This window comes from Panthera onca, chromosome D2, assembly GCF_046562875.1.
Source record: "Panthera onca isolate mPanOnc1 chromosome D2, mPanOnc1 haplotype 2, whole genome shotgun sequence".
Classification (NCBI taxonomy): Eukaryota; Metazoa; Chordata; class Mammalia; order Carnivora; family Felidae; genus Panthera; species Panthera onca.
Window position 1 is genome coordinate 12,851,607 of NC_138349.1, and position 14,839 is coordinate 12,866,445.

General features: G+C 50.1%; 1 protein-coding gene across 1 annotated transcript; it reads left to right on the top strand.

Annotated features, from left to right (window-relative positions):
* Window positions 1-1,950: 1,950 nt before the first annotated feature.
* On the top strand, window positions 1,951-7,867 carry PRLHR (prolactin releasing hormone receptor). Its single transcript, XM_060641365.3, has 2 exons — window positions 1,951-2,110; window positions 2,405-7,867. Exon 2 carries the CDS (start codon window positions 2,411-2,413, stop codon window positions 3,521-3,523), a length of 1,113 nt encoding a protein of 370 aa, XP_060497348.1. The 5' UTR covers window positions 1,951-2,110; window positions 2,405-2,410; the 3' UTR covers window positions 3,524-7,867.
* The last annotated feature ends 6,972 nt before the right edge of the window (window positions 7,868-14,839 follow it).

The window sequence follows — 14,839 nt, forward strand, 5'->3', positions numbered from 1 at the left end:
CTTTTTCACCTTCATTACTGCAATTTCCTCTTAAGATACTTTGATGTTTATTTATTTTTGAGAGACAGAGAGAGACAGAGTTTAAGTGGGAAAGGGGCATAGAGTGAGAGGGAGACACAGAATCCAAAGCAGACTCCAGACTCTGAGCTGTCAGCACAGAGCCCGTCATGGGGCTTGAACTCACAAACTGTGAGATCATGAACCTGAGCTGATAGTCAGATGCTTAACCAATTGAGCCATCCAGGCGCCCTGTCCTCTTAAGATACTTTGAAGCAAAAGAGTGTCTCTGCTCTTGGGTGCATAAACCCCTGTTGGTGAACATGATGAGAAACACTACCAGACAAAGGATTAGACGGGCAGAGACTGCATTTCATTCTGAGTTTTTTTTCTCCCCATATCATATTGGCTTTAGCTAAATTGATTACAACTCAGGGAGTGTGGGTTTGGAATAGATACAGTTGCATAAAATTGATTGCTTTTCTTCCGATGTTGACTTTTCCTCCTGTATGAGTGAGTCACTTGAATTTGCAAGGTGTACTAATTTTACTTCTTTCCAGCCTAATGGGGTGTCTGCAGCTAGAGGACAAAGGACAAGAGCTTACCAGAAAGGGGACAAAGAGGGGATGAGACAGCTTCAAAGGAGGGAGGTTACAAAGCCTCCTTCTTTGACCCTCTCCCCACTGTGGTCCAGGTTAATTTGCATGTCAATGACGACTTAATACTACTAAAGGTTTATGTAACTTTCAAGCTTCTCAAATGTTCATTACTTTTGTTATCCTAGTGGAAATCCTGCAATCACCAGTATTATTTTTAGTCCTAAAATGAGGTAAGGAGGCCTGGGGGTGTTTATGTAAGGAGGAAGAGGGTAGGGCCCCAGTTCAGGAACTTGCCTACTTACTGTCCTGGGAGAATCTGGCAGATAGGGGTAAGTCATGGTAGCTGAGAAAGAAAGAGCAAAAAGGGTGAGTAGGGGGGTTGTGGGGGCCAAGAATTGAACTGTGCCTGTGTAGGGTAACTGGCATGAGGGCAGCATTTTCTGACCTAGGGAGGTAAAAGCGTCGTCATTGGCACTAAGTCGGTGACCCATAGCAGGAGCACGTCACCACCTTCCCACCCCCAGAGACGCCAGTTTATCTGCCCCCCCCCCCCCCCCCCGCCCCCTGCTGTTCTCGGAGTCGGCAGCCCCGGTCCAGGAAGCAGGCAGCGAGGCTCTTAGAACCAGGCTAGGTCCCTTCTCTGAAAGCGCTGCACCCAGAGAGGGGCGGGAACTCCTTAATTGTCCTCTCCCGGGGACCCACGCGCCACCCCTTAGCATGCCGCGGGAGCTGTCCGCTGTTCTGAACTCTTGCTCCGGCTTGGCCGGATTCGCGGCTCTCCTGGCGCGCCGCAATCTAAGGGAAGGGCTCAGTGGGTCCCGGGAAAGGCAAAGGCCGGAAGGTCTGCGGCAAGCTCCATCCAGGCTTTAAGTTTTATTTTATTTTTTAATTTTGTTTTCAGGCTCTAAAATTTAAATCTCCGCAGGAACCTTCTACCCACTCTAGCCCAGACTCTAAGCAGGATCCAGCTCTTAAGGACCTCTTCACATCCTGTGGTGTTGCTCAATCCCTCACTCCACTTCTTCCCCTGCGCCTTCGCTGTTGAAACTACACCAGGTCGTAGCTCCTGCGAGCCTAGCGCTAGACGCCGCTCCTCTCTCCTCGTCCACTTCACCCTCCTCCGGAGCAGGACTCTCCCCAGGCACAGCAAGCTCCTGCAGTCAAGATTCTCCCTCGTGCCTCGGACCCAGGTTTGCCGGCCCCTCCTTCCTTTTCTGTTTCCACCCTCTCCACTGTCCTTCTCTCTAGTTGTCTAAGCACCGAGTCGGGTGGTGCGCGCTCCGCCCCCATTTTCCATACAAGGGAGCGCTGGAGGGGGGGCGGGGCGGAGGGGAGGCGCTCCGGGTCCCTCTCAAAAACTGCGAGCCCACTGGGAACTCCTGAATCCGTTCAGCTCCGGCGGAGAAGCGAGAAGCCTGCATTGCCGTCGTGGGCTGAGGACAGCTAGGGGACAGCCGGGATTCGGCCCCTCCCTCCCCGTAGCGTTTTCCCGCCCGCCCAGCCCCACTCGCCAGGTAGGACCATGCTCCAGGGTCTGACCTGCGTGGACCGTGAAGGCTCTAAATTGAGTAGGAGGCGTTTAAATAATCTGTACATATGTGACCTAGCATAGATTTATTTTTACATAGGGGGGATGACCGCACTTTTGGTTGTTGTTGTTGATTTATTTTGGCCAGTTATTCTACAGGGAGTATTTGGGTAATTGAGGTGGGGGAGGGAGGCACGAATGGTGTAGGAGGGGCTGGATGGACAATGGGAGGGGGTGGATGGACAATGGGAAGTGACAGACTTTGATTCTCTTTGGACAGGTGGCTATGGCCTCACTGCCGACTCAGGGTCCCCCGGTCCCTGACTTAGTTTCTGGGTTGCCACCGGCGGCCTCAACTCCTGCCAACCAGAGCACAGAGGCCTCGGCGGACAATGGGTCGGTGACTGGCCCAGGCTCTCAGGCTGTCACGCCTTTCCAAAGCCTGCAGCTGGTGCATCAGCTGAAAGGGCTGATCGTGCTGCTCTACAGCATCGTGGTGGTCGTGGGGCTGGTGGGCAACTGCCTGCTGGTGTTGGTGATCGCGCGGGTGCGTCGGCTACACAACGTGACCAACTTCCTCATCGGCAACCTGGCCTTGTCCGACGTGCTCATGTGCACGGCCTGCGTGCCGCTCACGCTGGCCTACGCTTTCGAGCCACGCGGCTGGGTGTTCGGCGGCGGCCTGTGCCACCTTGTCTTCTTCCTGCAGCCCGTCACCGTCTACGTGTCGGTGTTCACTCTCACCACCATCGCGGTGGACCGCTACGTCGTGCTGGTGCACCCGCTGCGCAGGCGCATCTCGCTGCGCCTCAGCGCCTACGCGGTGCTGGCCATCTGGGCGCTGTCCGCGGTGCTGGCGCTGCCGGCCGCCATGCACACGTACCACGTCGAGCTCAAGCCGCACCGTGTGCGCCTCTGCGAGGAATTCTGGGGGTCTCAGGAGCGCCAGCGCCAGCTCTATGCTTGGGGGCTGCTTCTCGTCACCTACCTGCTCCCCCTGCTGGTCATCCTCCTGTCTTACGTCCGAGTGTCGGTGAAACTACGGAACCGCGTGGTGCCAGGCTGCGTGACCCAGAGCCAGGCCGACTGGGACCGTGCGCGCCGCCGCCGCACCTTCTGTCTGCTGGTGGTGGTCGTGGTGGTGTTCGCCGTGTGCTGGCTGCCGCTGCACGTCTTCAACCTGCTGCGGGACCTCGACCCGCAAGCCATCGACCCTTACGCCTTTGGGTTAGTGCAGCTGCTCTGCCACTGGCTCGCCATGAGCTCGGCTTGCTACAACCCCTTCATTTACGCCTGGCTGCACGACAGCTTCCGTGAGGAGCTGCGCAAGCTCTTGCTTGCCTGGCCCCGCAAGATCGTGCCCCACGGCCAGAGCATGACAGTCAGCGTGGTCATCTGATGCCACTGCACCGGGCCTTGGCTGGGGACCTCCATGTCCACTAGTCTCCGAGGGTGCCCACCTGAGGCCGGACTGGAGAGCTTATCCCCAGCGCCAGAGCAAATCCAATAGGTGGCCAAACTTCCAGCCTAGCCCTCTTGTCCAGCTGTCTTGCTTTGTCCTTGTGTCTTTGTAAAATGTTGAGTGGGCTTTGGAGGGAGTCTTGTGCTTTGCTTGAAAGAGGCCAAGGAGAGGTGAGAGGATTTATTATTTCCTCCCTATGCCCTGAATGCCAAACAAAGCCCTTTCTCCTGGTTCATAACAGTATTTCAGAACCGTGGCTGTCTTCCTCGCTTTCCCTTCTGCTTGCTCAATGGTGAGATGAAGGAACAATGGGGTTGGGATTTCAAATGGCTGCGTTGGGGTTGGTGAGGCTTTTTCCGGTTGCCTTTTAAAAAGGACTCAACTGAGCTAGAATACCTGATGTTGCTTAGTCAGTTTGAACCCATTAATTCCTAGGATTCCAGGGAAGTATGACAAGTCTGTATCTGGGATTTCAGCATTTCCTGAATAAGATCATTACACACCAAAAGGGTTTCACTTTTAATTTCACTTGAATCCACAGCGCAAAAACACTTAGAAACCACCTTTTGATAGCAAGATCTTCTGAAAGGTGGTTTCTAAGTGTTTTCCCTCCTCCTTGTCACCTAACTTCTATCTGAAACTGATAAGATGAATTAGTCAATGAAGAGATAAATAGGGATAAAGAAGAAAAGGTCCAGATCACTTAACGAGGCATATGACTGAGGACAGACATCTATCTGGGTGTATGTTTGTGTATACACACCCAGTCTTTGCTACAAGGCAGGAACACAGATATTTGATTTTCTGAATACTCAATGTAAACCATGTTCGATAGCATTCTCTAACTGCTCAGTTGCAACAGATCAACAGCTGTCATCTGATTGCTCAGCACCTGCTCTGTGGTGACACACTTGGAACACAATCAACCCAGGATACAAGGATGGGGAGACATTTACTTAAGGCCAGAACAGAAAAATAAACCGCCACCAGATCACCATCAAATACTTAATTCTTTCCAGGGTTAGAGGGACAAGTGAAGACTGTTGGGCCATGATACCAGGCTGATAACCCTCGTCTTAGCCTCCTGAGGATTCTGTAAATGAGGACAAGTACCCTGGACAAGGATCTTCACGTTGATGTTGGAGCAGTGACTGGACAGTGAGGGTGGGAGTTTTGTGAAGTGATACGTGCTATCCACCTGCCAGATCAGCCCCCGTGGCACATAGGACAGGAACTAGTGCAGGAACTGCAGCAACTCAGTTATCATCTCTAAGACTCCAGTACTGCCCTAGCTCACTATACAGTAGAATCAAGCTCTCTCCTTAGCTTACTCTCTGAAATGGGCTCATTCATTCATTAAAGTGTGCCCTGAAAGGAAGGGAAAGAGGAGAAAGGCTTGGGGATGACAAGGATTAAGTCCCATTACTCCAATGCCAGCAGCCATGATGGGAGAGTAAGTATTTATGGTTGGGTTAGTTAGCAATATGAGTCTTTAGTAGTTATGTGGCTAGACCTTTCCCAGCATGGGGGAAGGCAGGAAAAGTCTGGCTTGGGAGAAAGGATAGGCAGGTTAACTTGGGAGATGCAGGTTACCTTTAGCAATGGCATAAATATTTTCAGCTTCATCTGTGGATGTGGAGAACAAAGCCTATGTCACTCCCTGTTCCACATGAGCTCATTCCCCAGGCATCCCAGAGACTGGCTCCTGTGGTTCACAGCTCCATTACTTGGGAGGCTCAAGGCCAAACAGGCATTTCATGTTTCCTCAGAGCATTCTTTTGATGGGAATGCATCTAGAATGGAGGGGATGGGGGAAAGGATGGGATTCGTTGGGGAGGGATCTGGTTAATTGTACTTCCTTTTTTAAAAAAAATCTTCAAATTTATTTATTTTTTTTATTTTGAGAGAAATAGAGAGAGTGAGCAGGGGAGGGACAGAGAGAGAAAATCCCCAGCAGGCTCCACACTGTCAGTGCAGAGCCCGACGTGGGGCTCGAACTCACAAACTGAGATCATGACCTGAGCTGAAACCACGTGTCAGATGCTTAACTGACTGAGCCACCCAGGCACCCCCACTTAATTGTACTTTCTTTGTTGGAATGTTTAAATCACTGTTCTTAGCCTTGGCTGCTCCTAGAATCAGTTGGAGAGCTTCCAAAAAACACCAGTGCTGAGGCCCTATCCCCAGAGAGTCCAATTGATTAGAGATGGAGCCTGGGCATCAGCATTTTTTCAAAGCACTTCAGGTGACTGTAATGTGCATCCAAGGTTAAGCCCCTTAAGAATTATTGTCTTTCTAATGAATCTCAGAAACATCTGAATGAACCTTTGATTGTACCTGCCAAAGGTATTAAAAATTTGGAGTTGAATTCTGGCAGGGCGTCCTATGCTACAGATGGGGAATAATACTCCTCTAGCTTTCAGACAGTATCCAATGAATCACACAGAGGCAAATCCTTATAATAAGAATATATAAGTATTCATTCAGGTTTCCTTACAAATCTCCTATATGTAAGGCAGTGAGTGTATGCGTCCAGTTTTTTTTAAGTATCATGATTCAACTCTAGATCATTTGCATTATAAAGTTATACACCATGAATTATTCCAAATCCTGGTTTCCAGGGTGTTCAAAAAATTGAAGTGTTCTCTGATTAGCTTGATGTAAGTCTACATCAACTGTGAGAAGAAAGTGTCCTCATTAATTACTAGAAAAGCTGCCACCTGTTTCTATGCCTACAACTTAAGTTAAAAACTTTAACATTTACATGGACTTTATTAAGAGCCTAAAGAGGCTGGAGAATTATGCCGTGTTTATAAACATCTTTACAAATTATCCAAATTGGCTACTGAATAGCAACTAATTAATTCTTACCCTATCTGGAATCTATTTGGGACTAGTTTGACTATAAAGCAAACTGACTTTTTAGAAAATCTCTCAGGAGGCACCTGGGTGGCTCAGCTGGTGAAGCGTCCGGCTTCGGTTCAGGTCATGATCTCATGGCTTGTGAGTTCGAGCCCTGCGTCGGGCTCTGTGCTGACCGCTCAGAGACTGGAGCCTGCTTTGGATTCTGTATCTCCCTCTCTCTCTGACCCTCCCCTGCTCGCATTCTGTCTCTCTCTCTCAAAAATAAACATTAAAAAGTGAAAAAAAAACCAGTCTCAGAAGTGAGTCCTATAGAAATCCACTTAGCGTTGAAGTAGAAAATTTTATTTGATATAACTTAGTCAATACCACGCATCCAGTCCTCCTCCTGCAAGGAATCATACAGGCCATAAAGCTGGGAGCAGAGGCAGGCGGGTAATTAGCAGCAGCCCATTCTGAGGCTGATGGGAGGTTCTGTAATTCTCTTTGCGAGCATTGTCACCGGGCCTCACTTTTGGCAGCCCATCAATAGATTTATCTCACTAAATCAGCTGGGGAGTGTTTCAATATGCATTGGCAACGGTCACCTGGAAATAGCAACTGTGAGAGATGCTAAGGTAACAATATCCCGATTGATGTAACCTTCCTGAATTTTTGTTCTTGTGGATCATCAGCCTTTTCTACTGGTGGTGCTAAGTTCCAGGTTTCTTGGGTTGGCTAGTTAACCCATCTCTGTCCTGTGGCTTGCATGTCTGAACATTTAGTAGTGTTGCAAATGCAAGGCATGGGGCTGACATCAAGGGGACCCAGGCAAGGGTACAGCTAGATCTGAGAGCGAACCCAGGGTCTATCCCCCATCGACAAGCGGCCAGGAGCACCTTTGTTCCCCAAAGCAGATCTTCCATGGATTTCCCTCCATTTGCTGATGTCTTTGTTGCGTAAGACGCATGTGTGACTGACTTACTGTATGAAGCTCTTCAGTCTGGGGCTTGCACTGTGTTTGATACATTGTGGGTGCTCAATAAATATCAAATTAGTACCATCTCCAGTTACGAAACCTCGGGATGGCCAGGGTCACAGTGAAAATAAATCACGTCAAGGAAAACACGCTACTCAACCCAGATTTGTCAATTCTAGCTAATTCCAGGAATGAACTGTTCATTTGGGGTCTTCTGTGACCCCTTGGTCCAAATCTCAGTAATGACAGCATTTTAATCCATGGCACCAAGCTCTCTGCTCTCCAAAACTGCATGTGCCTAAGTTGACAGGTCTATCAAAGGGAGAGTAGAGAATTTCATGATTAATTTCTATATTCATCATTAATCTGGATCATTAAAGGTTAACATTTTATTATCCACTGACACACATCACTTCAGAAATTTAAAAACACCCAACACATGGGTCTGTAAGTCAAATTTGATCACCCAGATTCCAAAATGTTCATGACAGAGTCATGAAGATGATTTTCTGACACTTCTAAAATAAGACTTAAAAATGCATTTATGGACACCTTTCCAGCGATCCATTTATTTTGCAAAGTGAGATAAACTCTAAACAGATGTTGGACGTGTGAAATATTTCTTTGGATGGATGGGTGTTGCAGACTTGATATGTTGAAAGACTGCATTCTCAGTCAGTCTTTGCAAGTAGAAAGCCTTGTTTTGAAAAGTGAGTTTTAACAGATTTCGTATCTTTTCCCCCTGCTTTCCAACTCAATTCCTCTTCATTTCCTGCTCTTTATTTCTCTATTCAGCCCCTTTTCTGCTATTTCCCCATATTAACTATAATATACCTCTGATCTGAAGCTCTGTCCACTCCCATGGAGAGGAGGTGGTGGGATTCAAGCATCCACCTTCTGGTGGGTTGGTGGGTTCGTATAAGGTGAATCGTGTGGGAGAGATACTCTGGGTAATTCTGTTGCAGATGCTTCATCACATCAGCGGAGGGTTGTTCATTACATTTCCTGCCCACTGTGGGGTCTTGGAGCTCACACAATTGATCGTTTCTCAGATAAGCTCCAGGCAGAAGTGGACAACAGGATTTTGCACAGGATCTCCAGCTGGGCCCTTAATGTGGTAAATCTCACAGAGAGCTCTCAAGAGGGACCTAACAATGAAAGGTCACATGTGTTTCATTTTGATGTTTGGGTCTGGAGCAAGAAAAGCTGAGCCAGAAAAAGCAAAGGGCAGTCTCCTCTTTTAAGTATTCCTTGCCTCCCTCCCTCAGCTCTCAAAAAACCCTCTTCCTGACTTGCTGATGACTAAATCCCACAGTCCCAGGACTCATCTCCTCCTTCTGGAGTGACATCTAAAGATGAATGGAAAGCTACTCCCTCCCTCCTACCCCCATTCACTCAGTATCTCCAGGTAATGAAAAAAAAAATCCTTTTGAGCTGGAAAAATCAAATACAAATTTCAGGCCCCAGCTCTAGGTTAGAAGTCAGGCGCTGGGCTTCTTCCCTAGCCCGGAACACCACAGTCACCCTTGGGTCTTTATCCTAGGAGGATGGCCCCGGCACCTGGGGAGGGGGTGCAGGGCTGCAGCATAGCATGCCCTGGGGCGGTCAGGTTGGTGGCCTGGCCTTGCGGGGGGTGGAGCCACTGTGTGGGGCAAGTCCTTCCCAGGCCCCATCTGCACTGCAGATGCTGGGGCACACTGACCTCCTCATTTTCACAAAAAAGACCCAAGCACAGGCACAGGTGGAAAACGAGAGCACATGTAAGTGCCTTCAACGGCCATAACGGTTTCTTTAGAACAAGTCTCTTTATTCCTATTTCCTTCTACCCTAGTCTCCTCCAGCAAAGCCCCCTTTCTTTCTGTGATATAACTGCAGAGCTTGGGGCATTTTCATATCAACATGACTTTCTGGGAGATGGAAACCTTCTTAAGGGCCTCTTCTGAGACTGATAATAAGCAATTGTCATCACATGCAGCTGAGCCAAAGCCTCAAGACCTGGCCAAAGCACAGGTCCTTCTGCCTGACCGAGCCGCGGGAAATTGGGCTCCAGCAGGACACCCAAGGGCCTGTCCTTTCGCACATCAGGTGGGGTCTGTGAGCTGCACCAGCACATCCGTGGGCTGCACTTAGTGCCATCCACCCTGGCAAGGGTGGATTGGCTCGGGGGGACCAGGTGAGTGTCCGTGGCCTGGCTGCTGGGGTCCTGCTTTCTCCCACCCCACGGGGGTGCTTTCAGAGGCTCAGAGGCAGTCACCAGCGACTCCCTCTGCATCCACATGGGCAGCAGCACGCAGTCCCTGCACCATGGGACTAACTTCTGGCCCTCTACCACCGGCTCCTGTGCCGCTGACCTTGGCCTAGGTCCCCAAATTCCAGCGCTGGGTGCCCAGCACCTTCCTGTGCTACCTCGTGGTCCTCCTGCAGACAAGTGATCACGCAGTGTCTGGGTTTCGGCTTCCTGGTCTCGCGGGGGATCTCCATCGGAGTTCGTGGCCGCTCTGCAGCGGAGCCACGCGCTGGGGGCGCTCACCGGGCCGCGCGCCTCTGTTGCAGACCCCGTGGTGGCCAACAGCGCCGGACCTACACCACGGGCCTGCCATGGTCGACGCCGTGGTGGCCTCCCTGTCGCCTCTCACCTGTAGCGTCTCACCGTCCTCCCAGCCCCTCGGTGCGCAAGGCCCGGACCGGCCACCGCGCGCCCCCAGGCGGAGCGCGGGCTCACTGCAGCTGCTCGTCCCGGTTGCCTGCGGCGTCCCTCGCCCCTGCTCTCAGCCTCGGAGCATCTCTCACCCGCACCAGAGCTGGGCGGGAGCCTCACCCCCGACGCTCTTTCAGTGTCCTGCAACTGCTCTGCCCCTGGCACCACTCGCACCCGCGCCAACCCCATGCTCTCCAGTTCTCGCCCAACTCCGGGTGTTGTCTTCGGTCTCCATCGTCTGCCTCTCACTCTTCTACTCCCCGAAGCAGGGGAGGCCAAGGCCATGCCCTGCATCTCGTCCCCGCCCCGACTCCGTTGCTTTCTCCGCGTCCCAGCCCCTGGACACTGCGGCGTGCGCTGCCTGAAGGGGGGCGCGTATGGATGGGGGCGCTGCAGGGCAGGGGGTCTAGGCGCCCGGGAGCTTCTGCGCTCCTGCTCCCGCGGGCCCAGTGAGGTGCATTCGAGGTTCTTCCTGAGGTTTCGGCATTGGTGAGGAGCATGGATAGGATGCACTCAGGCAGTCCTTGGGCAGCAACTCTTGCCCTGGGCAGCTGTCCAGCCCGGGCATGGAGAAGGCATACTTTGGGGCTTCTCTCCACGGCAGGTTCTGGTGCCTTGTTCTAAGTGATCCACACTTAGTTTCTTAGGTAACTCTTGATCACTGTGGAAACATCTGGTTTCCAAGGAAGAAACCTGGAGTGTCCGTGTGGCTGAGCCCTTGGCTGCAGGGCAAGCAGGCGGGCATCGGCAGTTGGTTGGGTGGTTGGCGCGGGGAGGGGGGGTGTGTGTTTTCAGGGTGCTGCTTGGAGAGCGCTAGGCTCCCCATCCTGCTTCCGACATGATTGTGTCACTTGAGTCGATTGCCTATTTCCTGCACATCATCTCTAAGTGGGAAGTAACAGGAAATCACTTAAATTGTGTATATATTGGGGACTCCAGTGATCCCATCCTTCCTGCTGGTGGAAATAGTGGGAACTGGGGCTGGGGGTGGGGGGTAGTGCAAAGAGGGAGGAAGCTGATTCGCAGGGCCAGAGGAGAAGTTGGACCTGGGTGGCCTCTCCAGTGGCTCACCTGGAGCAGTGAGTTTGGTGGTTTTTCCTGGATAAACCAGCAGGGCAGCTCCTGGCTAGGTCTTCGTGTTGGGAGCTGAGGTTCACAACCTGCCAGAACACACTTCATGTTTGTGTAGAAGAGATGGGGTCAGCTGGTGGAACAAAGCTAGCCCAGGGGGAAAAAAAAATCACCTGTTGGCCCACTGCTCTAGGAAGTTGCTGATCTAAAGCTAGGCTTCTTGCTGAATAAAGGACCTCTGGCATTTAGATTGTTTTTAAATATTCATTTATTTTTGATGGGGGGGGGGCAGAGAGAGACACAGAATCCGAAGCAGGCTCCAGGCTCTGAGCTATCAGCACAGAGCCCGACACAGGGCTTGAACCCATGAACTGTGAGATCATGACCCTAACTGACTGAGCCACCCAGGTGTCCCTAGATTTTTTTTTTTTTAATTACAAAATCAACAAATCTTTTACTTTAAAAGACTGATAGGTGAAAATTTCCCACTCATCTCTCCTAGGGGTTATTAATAGTTTGTGCTTGGGGCACCTGGGTGGCTCAGTTGGTTGAGCATGTGACATTGGCTCAGGTCACGATCTCACAGTTTGTGAGCTTGAGCCCCGCGTTGGGCTTGCTGCTGTCGGTGCAGAGCCAGCTTCAGATCTTCTGTTCCCCTCTCTGCCTGTCCCTCCCCTGCTCCCGCTCACACGCTCTCTCTCAAAAAATGAATAACAAACATTAAAAAAAATGGTTTATGCTTTTGTTTCCAGACTCTACCAGGAGCACACGTATATTCAGGATATATTTTACAACAATGGGATTAAACTGTACGTAATTGGGACATAGGGATGGCCCTCATTTTAGGCTGAAGAGGAGTCTGTGGTCTGAATGTACCACTGTGTAGCCATTTTTCACCCAGCAAGTGGCATTGGTTGGAGAAATGATTCCAGGACTTAGAAGGGCTCCCAGAGCTCCGCAGGAATGCAGAGCAGTTTGAATTCACTGGAATCACAGGTATTGAGATGCTGCTCCTTTGTGGGGTGGGGGCAGGGTGAGGGGATGATTCTTTGTGGAGCCTTCCCATTGACTGATACCATCTGAGTGGGTTGTAGGAATCTTGGCTCCCAACACAAAGGCCTTGGCTGTTTCTCCTTGGCTCTTTCCAGACCCTGCTCATCACCTGATTGTGGCTGGTGCCACCCTGGCTGTTCCTTGGCAAACAATAGCTGGTGTTTACGGTGACACCCTGACAACCCAGGCTATGATTTTCCCAGGAGTTGGGAAAGGCAGGGGGGGGGGGGGTCCCTCTTGTAGTGTTGAATCCACAAAAGTCAAAGGCCCGTGGGGAGTCAAGTACTTCACCCTTTTTGACCACAGGTGTTTCAACCAGGTCCTAACACAGTTGAGGAGGGTTTATTGATAAAGGGCCTGTTTACAAAGGGGAGGGTGAGGTATAGGGAAGTAGGAGGAATGTGGGTAACCAGCAGCCAGTGGAAGCAGAGTGGCTGTTACCATCCCTGATTTCAGGAACATCCCTGAGGACGGAGGGGAGAGTTTGCTGAAACTCCAAAGGCCAGAGTCATTGGGCGAAGACCATCTTGGAGGAGGGCTGGAGTCAGCCCAAGTGTCTCCACAGATTGGGAGCCAGGGAGAAGATGAGTTGACAAGAAACTGGAATACTGCTCAGACATGCCTGTCACAAAAGTGCTATATAAGGAAGTGCCACGCAAGCTCAGCAGAGGCGGAGATATTCACATTCGGCCTTCGTGATGGAAGAAGCCTTTGTGAACGAGGTGGCGTTTGAGCCAGACTTCGAAAGGTACCTAGGATTGTAAGCAATGGAGAGAATAATGGCAGGAAAGCATGCTATGGGCCAGGGAAGAGCGTTAGTAAAGGGACCCAGGTGGGAAAGGGTGATGTTGAGTGAAAGGTGCTAACTGCGCTTATAAGGATGATGAAAGATGGGTTGGCTGAAGCTAGAGCCAGGGAGATTCATATAATACCAGCAACATTCAGGGCGTCTGGGTGGTTCAGTTGGTTAGGTGTCCCACTCTTGGTTTTGGCTCAGGTCATGATCTCACTGTTCGTGACATCGAACCCTGTGTTGGGCTCTGCACTGAGCATGGAGCCTGCTTGGGATCCTCTCTCTCCCTGCCCCTCCCTCACTCTCTCTCTCTCAAAATAAATAAGTAAACATGAAAAAAATGATGTACTGCCAGCTATGTTTGTTGAATTCTCACTCTGTGCTGGATACCTTCCATTACATCAATTATTTCCCAACTTAGGGAGTAGTTTTTCTCATTATTCTTCTTAATTTACAGCTAGGCAACCAGACATTTAGGGAAGTCAAATAACTTGCTAAGGTGTCCCGGTTAGTAATTGGTGGAGCTGGGATCTGAATTCCAAAGCCTGCATCCCTATCCATGTAATATCCTAACTTGAATTTTTCAACCTAAGGAGTCTGGACTGTTTGGGAGGCAGTAGGGAGTCACTGAAGGTTTAGAATGAGTGGGAGATTAAAAAATGTACTCTAGGACGCAACACTGACAACAGGAAAAGTGTGGGTTAGGGAGAGACAGGAGGCAGAGAGATGAGTAAGAGAATCCTTAACATCATCTGGCGGAGGGAGAATAAGGATCAGAACTGGGGCGGTTCAAGTGAGAAGGGGGAAGAGACAACAGGTGAGAAAGGGCTCTTGAGAGGAATTGACATCAGATCTCTGCATGTCTTCTCAGATCAGATGTTTCCTCTTTGCCCTATTTACATTAGGAAGAAAAGGTACAATATGGGATCTACACCATAGGCACTTCGTCCTTGCCTCAATCAGGAATGCTTTCTGTAGAAAGTAAGAGAATACCCAACTAACCAAAAGGATTAATCCTGAGGACCTTTATTGTCTGACTCAAAAAGAAGTCTGGAGGCAAGCAGTTTCCAGACTGGTCCTCAAACCTTTTACCCAGAAAGGACTTATGTCCCAACACAAAGTACTTAAAACATCACACAAGTCCTTCAGCAACAACCCCAAATGAAAATTTCTTGTTGGCCTCATTCCTTGCACCTCTTCCCCCTGGTGTTCAGTCTCCAAACTATTAAGTGATCAGCTTCTTTCCTTCAAGACTAGCGTCACATCTCGTTATTGCTTTCTTCTGGGGAGTCTCCTCAACTTAATCCTTTAGCGATTTGTGCTAGTTTGCTAGGGCTGTGTGTTAGTCAGTTCAGGCTGCCATAACAAAATACCAGAGACTGGGGGGCTTAGACAACATGAATTTATTTCTCACAGGTCTAGAGGTTGGAAGTTCAAGATCAAGGGGTCAGAAAATTTAGTTGTTGTTTTGTTTTGTTTTGTTTTCCTGAGGCCTCTCTCCTTGACTTGCAGATGGCTGTCTTCTTATACTGTGCCCTCACATGGCCTTTTCTGTGTGTGTATCCTTGGCATCTCTTTCTTTCCTTATAAGGACACCAGTCCTGGATTAAGGTGTCACCCTTATGATCTCATTTAATTCTTTCTAAAGGCCCTGTCTCTGAATACAGTCATATTGGAGGTTAGGGCTTCAGCATATGAATTGAGGTAGGGGGCATAATTCAGTCCATAACACTCCCCAAATCCTACTTACCTTGGAGTTCTTCTGAACATATTAAAAAACTTTTCTGGGATGCTTGGGTGGCTCAGTGGGTTAAGCGT